The sequence below is a fragment of the Amaranthus tricolor genome, chromosome 16, assembly GCF_026212465.1.
Source record: "Amaranthus tricolor cultivar Red isolate AtriRed21 chromosome 16, ASM2621246v1, whole genome shotgun sequence".
NCBI lineage: Eukaryota > Viridiplantae > Streptophyta > Magnoliopsida > Caryophyllales > Amaranthaceae > Amaranthus > Amaranthus tricolor.
Window position 1 is genome coordinate 5,750,048 of NC_080062.1, and position 12,046 is coordinate 5,762,093.

The 12,046-nt window shown below is 27.3% G+C and overlaps 1 protein-coding gene across 1 annotated transcript; it reads left to right on the forward strand.

Annotated features, from left to right (window-relative positions):
- The first annotated feature begins 4,857 nt into the window (after positions 1-4,857).
- On the forward strand, positions 4,858-8,296 carry LOC130803134 (peroxidase P7-like). The gene is made up of 4 exons (XM_057667320.1): positions 4,858-5,188; positions 5,303-5,494; positions 5,864-6,029; positions 7,526-8,296. Exons 1-4 carry the CDS (start codon positions 4,970-4,972, stop codon positions 7,915-7,917), a joined length of 969 nt encoding a protein of 322 aa, XP_057523303.1. The 5' UTR covers positions 4,858-4,969; the 3' UTR covers positions 7,918-8,296.
- Positions 8,297-12,046: the final 3,750 nt, after the last annotated feature.

Below are 12,046 nucleotides of genomic sequence, written 5' to 3' on the forward strand. Positions count from 1 at the left end.
TTACTCGGAAAAATTGGAAATTATAAAATTCAGCAAAATATCAACATATCACACTATTTGAATGTACTATTTGTAATAAAAATAAATTTTGTGTGAAAGAGCTCCCCAAAAATTAATTAAACAATTAATATTAGATGCACCTTCTTTGAATATTGCATTTGTACACGCATTAAAGAGGTTCACCATGAAATTTGATATCGATAATAATTAAAATTATAAAAAATTGATAATATTATAAATTAGACATTGAGATAAAATAATAGTATCATAAAATATTATTTGACAATGTTTTTCTTACACATCAATTTCAGGTTAAACTTTATCGGTGTATAATATACTCCATAAAAATTCTATATAATGTAAGAAATTAAAAATCTATACATGCCATATTAATATGAGTTTATAAAACCAATGTACCAGACGTTTTCAGCAGGTGCATAGGGTCGGTTATTTCATTTTTTTTGCTAAAGGTGTAACAAATCCATTGTTTTCATTTTCATTTTTAATTTTTTTTTTTACTTTATTTTATTTTATCTATATAAATTCTATTTATATTTGTCTTATGTCTAAGGGTCACGCTTGTATGTGATAAGATGCAGACTTGTGGAGTTAACTTCAGCCGCACTCGGTTCCATTAGTTGTAGAAACTTATCTTATTCTTTCTCGAGTCGGAGGACTATTTGGTCGCGCTTTCTTTTATGGGTATGAGTTGTCGCCGTCCTTTCTCCCCATACCCTAATCATAGTTTTATACGGGCTGAATATACTGGGTATGATGATGATGATGGAACAAATCCATGATGAAAAAGAATATAAATAATCAACAAAGATAATTTACACAATATATTTCTAGAGAACTTTTTATAAAATAAAAAAAATTGAGTGTTTTTAAATAGTATTAATATGTCTAGCAAATTTATTGCATAGGTTAGAAAAACCTATTAATATTTAGAAGAAAATTACAAATAGTACTTTTAGTGTTTTTTAAAGATAAATTGACATTAATAATTAAATATTTTGCTCGTTCGCAGTGAAAAATGTCACCGTTAGATTATTTTCTAATAAATCAACATTTATCTTTAGTTTAATATGAACAATCCAAATAATTAAATGTGAGATTATTCACAACGAATAAGTGCATGAGAGGTTGAATTATAATATTATATTTTTTTTATTTATTTTGATAGGTACTTAGGCTTTCTTCATCAACAATTTATAAAATTTAAAATATAATCCGAAAGACTCAATTATTTACTCTTTGTTCAGAAAATAATGGTGATAAGAAATATAATACTAAAAATCCTAATCAAACAATTTTAGTTTGACTTGCCTTCTTATTTTTTTCTTAAAAAAAAATAAAATTGAGAGCATTAGTCACGGGATGACTGCATGCATCACTAGTCACTAGGCACTAATCACTTTAATTTGCATGTGCTACTAACATCAATATAATGTTTAAAATAGACACGACTTAACATTAATCGAATTATATTTGATTTTAATTTCAAAATAAATTTAGAATTATGTTAAAATTAATGTGAACCAAAATTAATTTTAAACTGATCTGAAATAATTATCATCTCGAAATCGATTGAAATGAACACCTTTGCTTATAAGTATTTTTTTCTAGCATATTGATTATTTTAAGTATGGAGAGTTTGTGCTTTAGAATTACTATTAATTAACTTAAATTCAAATAAGTGAAATAATTAATAAGTGTAAAACTAAATGTGGTAAATAATTTGGTGATCCGTAATAATTAATAAGTGTAAAACTAATGTAATAATTTGAATTAGTCTTGCACTCAATATTTGCAGCATTTTTATCTTTGCCAAAAAGCACTTTAATTATTATTTATTTTATCTCTATTTTATTCTCATTTATTATATTATTACTTTTCTATCTATGATTTAAAAGAATAAAATAAATAAAAATACATTAAAAATAACTTTTCTTAATTTTAATCTTTATAACATGATTCAAATGTGAAGTAATTCATAACGGGAAGTGAAGTATATATTTTTATGAATGAAATGGGTCAAACTTCCTGTGCGTATGACGCTGTCAGCCGTAGTGGCAACTTGCTTGTACAACTCCTTTGCTTTTTGGCTTTTCTTGTCAATATTCCTCCTAGTGATGCTATGCTTCTTTGGTTTGTAACAAAGTTCTTAGAACTGAGAATCGAGTCCTTAGAATCCAATTGTAAAATCACAAGATTTTATAATAAACTTAAATTTACTATCTAGTAACGATTATTCACCTTAAAAGTTTAAGTTTTATTTTAATTAAAGTTTCATTCACTTTATTTTTAAGAATGATACAGAAAAATATTTAATATTTAGTTTAAATCTTCATACGGATGAAGAAATTTATTTCTAAAAATTATAATGATGGATCGTTAACTTATATGAAAAATTTTTAAAAATTAAGAATAAACTTGTATAATCGAATCGTTAAATCGTAGGATCATAGAATCGTGTTATGAGTTTACCTCTACAAATTTTATTTTAATTAGAATCGTAAGATTCTACAAACTTACGATTCTAATCGCTTGCTTATTTTTAGATCGTAAAATCGTAGAATCATATATTAGAATCATTAAGAATATGGTTACTAGGCATTAATCTTTAATGGATTGGACTTAAAAACCAACCATGTTCAGTTTGTTATTTATTTTCTTTTAAAATGATTTAATGGTAAGATAACGACAAAAACTTGAATAATGTCATTGTTGTAATTAGTATGAAATGCTGAGGGTACCATTGATAATTGAAAAAACACAGGGGTACCAAAGATAAAGTGCAAAAACACAGGGGTATCTTTGATAATTTCCCAATTTTTAAATATTTCCATATAACTTTTTATCTGTCCTAAAATTTTAGCTATATTTGTACTTTGAGGTGTTTAAAATAGACCAGGTAACCCGAAATTTATCCGACCTTGTAACCGAAATCGACTTGACCTGACGTTAATATGAATCTAAAGTTATGTAAAAATCAATTTGGACACAAAATAATTTTAAACCAACCCAAAATACGTGACGCGAAATTGACCAAATAATCCAAATGAAATAAATATTACTTTTCACGTTTGACGATGCTCAACTCTTAAATTTCTAGTTATGCGTAATTCAACTTAAAGAAAATTGAGGAGTATTTTATAACTTTCAAAACTAGGAGTTGATAGCAATTTTGACGACAAATCAAATAAGATTACACATAATTATGTTTAATTTTATAAATTAAAAATATAACACAAATTAAGACAGATTAATAAACGGTAGAGCGAAATCACAATTGAGACTATAATTTTGAAAAAAAAAGTTTTATCATAAAAGATAATAGCTATAGTCTATTATAAATGCAACAAAAATTCCGGATAATATATTAAAACTAGTAATATCATTAATAAGATCAAATATTTTCTTAGGTCATGTTCAGTTATTTAAATATTAGTATTTCGATGCCTAACAATTATGATTAAAAGAGATGAAAACATATACAAAGGCCAATTGGCCGCACAAAACTCCAAGTAATAATATAACAATATTAATAGAAAACAGTTGTTAATTTAAAATAATGGGGAAAATTGTGAAGGGGGTGGTTCGGAATGGACTATTGACATGTCATGAGTCAACTTCTTCCCTCTGTTGGATTTAGACATTCATTAGTGTTACAATATCTTAATAATGATATCAACTAACAAACAAAAATTCCATGATATTATTATCCCTTATAACAATTAAAAATAGCAATTTTAAAATATTTTAATTTTAAATTATAAAAATATTAATTATATTATCTTAAATAGCATCAAAATTTGAGTTTATCACCCAATTATTATATTCTAATATTCAGTTCACCTAATGTTCAATATTTTCACTTATAACTCCTCGTACATATATTACTTATTTATTTATTTTTTTATTTTACACCTTAAATATATTATATTCTTTATTATCAAACTTCACGAGAATATTTTTTTTTATTTTTTCTACAATACTGTAGAGTCCAAGGTGAAGAAACAAAAACTAAAAGAATAGATACTTCTTTGTCCCTTTGGATTGGGTGTTCTCTTTGAAATTGCCGGTAAAAGTGATATGAAATACAAAACTCAAAGAAACAAAAGGTGTAACATGTTTGATTCAAACTTCATTAAATAACTTCATATATGTACATGGAGTACGTGATAAAGTATAGTCTCTCAAACTTAGTTTAGTTATTCCATTTGTTTTTAATACTATTTATCAATCACTCTTGAATTATATCTTATTCTAAATTTATAAGTAAAAATATATTCAAGTGTAATTTTGTTTAATTCATCGTAATACAAATATTATTGATAGTTAAATTATAGACAAAAAGACTTAAATAAATATATAAGTAAAAACATATTCAAGTGTAATCTTGTTTAATAATATTAAATAATAGACAATAAGACTTAAATTTAAAATTACGACCGAATAATTAAAATGAGTTGGAAAAATTAAAATATAAGATATCATGGGACTATTACCATCAACCGTGGATCCAATGCAAGCCAATAGTGTATGTGAGCTAATAAGTTAAAAAATGCATGTTTTTAGTTTCTGTTCCTTATATTTTTTAATAGTGATTAAATGAAAACATATGAAGTATTTAATTATTATAAGTTGCTCGGACTTTTTATAATTATTCTACCTTTAGTTGATTGGCAATGACTTTTCTTTAGAGAACGCCAATCTCAATAGACTACCTCTACCTTTTACGTTCAAAGTTCAATCAAATGCAAGATGCCCACTAGCCTTGATGGTAGGGCCTCTTATAATATAACTTTGTGAAAGCCTTATCTATTAATAGAACTACTATAAATAGAATTGATTTGCATGCATTATTCATATAAACTTGTAACAAGCACACGTCTTAACAAATTCTTTAGCAATACAATACTTAGCTTATTCATTTGCAAATACTCCTTTGCTTTCTAAAACTATGGCTTCATATGTTTCCTCTGTAGCCTTTCTAATTATAGCTTACTTTGTTATGGTTTCTATTGGGAATTCAAATGCCCAACTCACACCAAACTTTTATTCAACTTCTTGTCCTAAATTGTTTCCTACTGTGAGATCTGTCGTACAATCTGCTATTAACAAGGAGGCTAGAATGGGTGGTTCCCTTCTTCGTATGTTCTTCCACGACTGTTTTGTCAATGTAAATACAATGCCCTAACTTACATCTTTTTTAAATATTGCTTGCACAATTTCTATATGGAATATATTTTTTGGGTTAACGAATCTTATTAATAATGTGTGTTTCAAATAACAGGGATGTGATGGATCAGTCTTACTAGACGATACCTCTACTTTCACCGGAGAAAAGAATGCTTTTCCAAATAAAAATTCACTTCGAGGATTTGAAGTTATAGACCAAATAAAAACCGCTGTTGAGAAAATTTGTCCGGGTATTATATCATGTGCTGACATCTTAGCCATTGCTGCAAGAGATTCTGTCAATATTGTAAGTCACAATTGCCATGAAACGCAAATATATCTCCAACCTAATTACTACACATGCACTTTTTCACTTTAAATTGATACATATACATTGGTCAACATTGCATACTATAAAACCAAATGTAGAAAATAGTATCTAAAATATATTCTTTCTATTACACTCAATTTGCCTAATTTTCATTTTAATTCTAATGATTTTGCCTCATTTATAATTTTATTTTGACTTCAATACTTTATTCTCTACATGTTATTTATTAGTTTTTGAATACATCACTACTTTAACTCACTACACTAACTTCATAATCTCTATATTAAAAGTAAATGACACGAAATTACTAATTTGTATTAATGTCCTTGATTTTGGTTGATGTAGCTTAAAGGGCCAACTTGGAATGTGAAGTTGGGAAGAAGGGATGCTAAAACGGCAAGTCAATCTGCAGCAAACACCAATCTCGCAGCACCAACTTTTAGTCTTAGTGCTCTCATTTCTAACTTCAAAAATCAAGGCCTTTCCACCACTGATTTGGTCGCATTATCTGGTATATTTCTCTTTTTTATTCTTATTATTTGGAATTTATATCATAAATTAATTATGAGAATTCGATCGTATTATCTCATATTCTCATCTAGTGCTCCCGTTTCCCTTTTGCTCATCTAAAACAATTACAAATGAGTATAAATCAATTAACTATTTCATCCTTTTTTTATTTTTCTCCTTTTACTTTTTACATTTTGGTCAAAGCAAATTTTAAAATTCTCAATATTTCTAAATACACATAATAAAAAATTATAAAAATACATAATGAAAAAGTATACATTAAACATAAATATATTTAATTTTCTAAATATGTGTCAAAAACATTAATCATATTTTCCTTTCCTTAAGCTGTAATATTTCAAATAGGAAGAAAATTAGAGAACGGAATGAGTATAAGAAAGAACATTAATCGATACAAAGTATGATTATATTTTGTTTGGAGTAAATTGAGTTTACTATTATCCTTATTAAATATTTTTTTTAAAATAATAAATAATTAATGCACTAATTTTTTACTTTCTTAATTTTCAAAAATTAATGGATAAAATTTTCGTTATCATGTAGCACTAACGTAGTAATTTCGTAAAATAAAAGTGATTGTTAAGTCCATAATTTAAAGATCAGAAAATGACAATTATAATTGTGCGAGAGAGATAATGAACTTGCTACTTGTACGATATCGTCAAAGCCCAAAGGAGTATCAAAATTTTGACTAAGCAGGTCCACATATTGTTCACTTCGTTTGGAAATTTCCCATATTTTTATTATTAAAATAAAATGCTTGATAAATTTTTCATATATGAAAAAAAATTATAAGTGGTATTTTGAATTTATTCAATGTTGTTGTTGCCAAAAGATGAGGCATACTTTATGTATGGAAAATAAAATAATTAAATTTTTGCTAATTATCAATTTAGATGAATTGAATGGATTGATTATTTACTTGTGACACTTTTCTTTTGAATCTCTTCTTCTTTACCGTAATTTTGTTTTATGGAAAAATTCTTTCATTTTCATTTATTGTATTTGTAAATTTCAACTACCCTTTAATATTATCCACATAATTTAAATAGTTTTACTATTTTTTAATTTTTTTAATATAAAACTGTGTTAATTTTTTGGGAAAATGAAATAAATGTTTATTTTGTAAGAAGAAAAACGAATCCATTGATTAAAGAATACATTCATTATTACACCTATATCTAATGTGATCTTTAAATGAAAAATTTAATTAGTCATAATTAAAACAATTAATTAGATATACTAAATTTGGCCTATTTTTATAGTATTATAAATTGTTATAGGATGACTAATTCTTCCTTTACAATATCTATATCTATAATGAATTAAACGGTATTAAAAATTCGGAAAAATTTTGAATAGCCAATATGTAGGAATAATCATACAATTCTATATTTTCAACGTATTTATTTATTATTATATATAATATACTCTTGATTTTTAGGTTGATTTACTAACAATCAATTGAAATTTCAGGCGCGCACACAATTGGACAAGCAACGTGCGTTACCTTTAGGACTCGTATATACAACGAAAGCAACATTGATGCATCATTCGCAAAAACGAGACAAGCAACTTGTCCAAGAGCAAGTAACACGGGCAATGCCAATTTAGCACCCTTAGACGTCCAAACCCCAAATAATTTTGATAACCTCTACTATAAGGATCTTATTAGTCAAAAGGGACTTTTACATTCGGATCAACAGTTGTTTAGTGGTGGTTCAACTAATGCACTTGTTCAAACTTATAGCACTAATCCTGCTCGATTTAATGCTGATTTTATCACTGCTATGATTAAGATGGGAGATATTAAGCCTCTTACGGGAACCAGTGGTGAGGTTAGAAAGAATTGTAGAAAAATAAATTAAGATTAATTGATTAATTAAGGGTTAGGGCTTTTATTTATATATTGATACTTCAAACACTCCACCATTGGAGTATTATTTATATATTTTATATTTTTATGTTTGGCTCAAAGGAGATTTGGTTGTATACTTGAATTGCTTTACTAGTTCATATACTATACTCATCTATTTTGTTTAAGTTGCTATAAAATGTACATCAAAATATGAGTTTTGAATGTTATGTAATAAATGTAAAGGGATAGATGAATAAGTAGTAGTATTTAATTATAGTTTTTCTTTTTGTAATCACTTTGTAATTGTGTGATAGGATCAATGAATTTGTTGGTTATTTTATTTTGTATGGTGTCAACAATATGCAACTAAAATTTACACTTTTTTGATATATTTATTTCATGTTGTGTTTAGGAAATATGATTTTATTTAGAAATCTAAAATTGGCTAAAATTTAATATTTGGAAAAAAAATTTAAAATAATTCAAACATGGGTTTTAGCCAATGCTACCATTGCCTTTAAAAGTAGCTCAAAATGAGAATTATTTTTATATATAATTTTTTATAATTGAAATTTGTAATTTAAAGTGAATTGCTTGTTTCAAATACAACCATAAAAAATAGCGGAGAAAATCCATGATAATTGTGTTATAAGCTTATTTAAATAGTGGTTGCCAAACTAATCGAAATCATAAAACATGAAGATTAAAAAAGATAACAATATAAATTAGAAACACATTATTTATAAGTGGTTCACTCGAATCCACAAATAAACAGATTTTAAGTTTTCCTTGTCTGAGGCAAAACCAATGCACAAATTCTTGTAAGGAACGGTCTCTTTGAGAGAATATTTTTAAATGGACCGATTCATTATATATTTTTAAAATAGGAAAAATTACCAGGAATAATATAATTTTTTGCTTATTTCCCTACAATAATACGAACCTCTGATTAACCATAAATAATACCAACTTAAAGGATTTTTTCCTAGAAAATCCTTAACATGTTAAAAATCAAACTATAGGTGATTATAAAACAAAAGAAATTGGTAAATTAGTTAATAAACTAAAGTTGGTATTATTCTAGTAAAATAACCCATTAAGTCTGTATTATTTATGGTTAATCAATAGTTTGGTATTATTGTAGGGAAATTAACAAAAGGCTGTAGTATTCACGACAATTTTCCCTTTAAAATATTGTAAGTAGTCATTAAAAAAGATGTCAGTAGACATTTAAGATATTGAAAGTAGACATTAATGATACGGTAAGTAAACATTAAGAATAATGTGTGTAGGCATTAAGAATATGCTTACTAGGCATTAATCTTTAATGGATTGGACTTAAGATACGTCTCTTAACGAGACGGTCTCTTAAGAAACTAGCTGCAATCAATGAATCTAAAAAACCTAAAATAAAAATAGAAAACTCTAAAATCTACAATATTTGAGCATGTACTATTAATAATTTTTGTTTTAGGGTGTTTTATCTGGCCTTCTAATTTATTCTTTAGTAATGGAAAACTAAACTAACCCAAGTTGGTTGAAATATGGTTATTTTAGTTAGTGTTGTGATTTTCAACCCAATTAACTAAACGGGTTAGTTTGTATCAGATGGTCTCTAATCCATTTCAGCTCTTTTCATTAGACAGTCCCTTCGTGAGACGAGTCCGAACAAAAAGTGCATTATGATAAACGTTCTATTATTGGACTATTTAACACAAATATGAATTACATATCATGGTGAGACCGTCTCATATAAAAATTTGTATTATCCATTTATGTATAATTCCAACACGAACCGAGTCTGACCTAATTTGTTTGACAAGTTTAGGAATTTCCTCAGGTGCAGCCAAGGATGTAAATACTCCCAGCACTACACCAATGATCCTCCACAATGGTTCATGCAAGTAATGAAACAATGGAATTAATGCTTCAGCTAGTCTCTTGAAAGACTGTCTTTATGGGAGACGTATTTCAAGTCCAACCCATTAAAGATTAATGCCTACTTATCGTGTTTTTAATGCCTACTCACATTATCCTTAATGCTTACTTACTTTATTCTTAATGACCACTTTCAATATCTTAAATGTTTACTTACATTATTTTTAATGTCTACTTATATATATATATATATATATATATATATATATATATATATGATGGACCGACCCAATTAAAAATGGTCTCTCAATGAGACCGTCTCTTGCAAGAATTTGTGTTAATATTTAGGTACAAGCACAAGAATGGGCCCAATCAATTATGTGCCTTTTTTCCTTACAGCAAGCATTTAAGAGCAACCACCCTAGGCCCATGTTACAGACCACTCCTCCCTCTAGGTTACTCTTGGCCCAACTCCTACAACACAGCCCTACAGCTTGCGAAAATTTGAAATACATAAAAGAAAAAATAAAAAAAATTAACATAATAAACTAAATTTTAAACTTATTCCAAAAGTAAGTGTGAAATTCTCAAATTTAAAGTTTGGGGCTGTTCGCAGTTAATAACTGCGAACAGGTCAAAACAGACAAAATAGCTGTTCGCACTTACTAACTGCGAACAGCTATTTGACCTGTTTTGACCTGTTCGCAGTTAGTAACTGCGAACAGCATACTGCACAAAAATAGGTCAAAATAGCTGTTCGCATTTAGAAAAATTATTGTCTTTTTTGACCTGTTCGCAGTTAGTAACTGCGAACAGCCCCAAACCTCAGGTTTGAAAATTTCACGCTTACTTTTAGAATAAGTTTAAAACTTAGTTTATTTTGTTAATTTTTTTTTTTCTCTTATATATTTCAAATTTTCACAGCTTGCTAACATTGGACCTTCCAGCATTCTTCAATTTTCTTGATCAGCAGGAAAATTAGTGAAAAATAAGCTTATTTTCCAAAAAAATTCTCAATATAAGTATCGACAAATTATAATTTTCAAAATAAGTGTTTCTATGTCAAAGTTGAGGTCATATATTTGTTCGCTGTTACTAACAACGAGCAAAGAAACTAGTAAAAATAGTCAAAACTCTTTGTCCACTGTTATCAACAGCTAACAATCGGAAAATAATGTCATAATATTTGAAATAGGAGAAAAATTAACACATGTTAGTTCATTTATATGGCAGAAAAATTAACACATGTTAGTTCATTTATATGAGTCAACACACAGAACTTAAAATTAGGATCAGGCGTAAAGCAAGTCCAAAGATCTTATGTTCGATCATCACCATACCTAACTAAGCCTCTTCCGCTTGAAATGTTGGAAATAATTAACCTTATTACAATCAGCTATGCGGCTGAAAAATGTAGTTGGTTTCAAAAAAACAAGTAAATTGTATATAATAGACTTTGTGCCTTTCAATATGAATAGACTAATAAACTTATATTTATGTTTGAGAGTCACACATATGCCTAGAGATTTGAATCTCACCATTTATGGTAGGGATGGATTCTCGCATTACCTCTTATCTATTTGGATTCTCTACCCATAATTCAAATCCAAAAAACATATATTCATGTTTAATAAACTACATATATTTTAAAATATTCTCTTAAAAGGAGCGATATACAAGGGACCAACACCCTATCCAGACCCTATTAGACTCTACCTTATTTTAAGAGTAAGGGTGTAATTTTATAGACCTTAAGGGTACAAGTTACGGTTCAAATTCAATTAGAAAACTTAAGTATCTAGGACAGGATTTGAGAGTAGAACAAGAATTTTGAGGGCCTTAAGTGTTTATTTAGGGTCTTAATTTTAAGCACGTAATATTTATCATAAAAGAATATTTTTTAATAAGTATAGATCTAAGAGTGAACTGCAACCAATACCCTTTATATTTTAGTCTAGGTCTAATTTTCTTGACCCATTAAATTTATATCCAAATTTTAATCCAACCTTAAAATTAAAATTGTCAGTTAAGTGATCGAAATTTATGTCTAACTTTTATTAATAAGACTACTAAGGGGGTCGATTAGTACTTTGCCGTATGTCAAACTTCATCAACAATATTTCAGTATTTAAATTGAATAAAGAAAAGATGTGGTAGTTAAACCGCCCATTATTTAGTTATAACATATCTTCACTCAAATTATATACCCATGCATATTATTAAATAATAATTTATATTACTATATTCTTCGTACCAACACC

Bases quoted from the DNA above. Each gene is read 5' to 3' on its own strand.
- LOC130803134 (XM_057667320.1), top strand. From the start codon at position 4,970: ATGGCTTCATATGTTTCCTCTGTAGCCTTTCTAATTATAGCTTACTTT. The intron at 5,189-5,302 runs GTAAATACAATG...TTCAAATAACAG, and splicing joins TCCACGACTGTTTTGTCAAT to GGATGTGATGGATCAGTCTT. The intron at 6,030-7,525 runs GTATATTTCTCT...TTGAAATTTCAG, and splicing joins TGATTTGGTCGCATTATCTG to GCGCGCACACAATTGGACAA.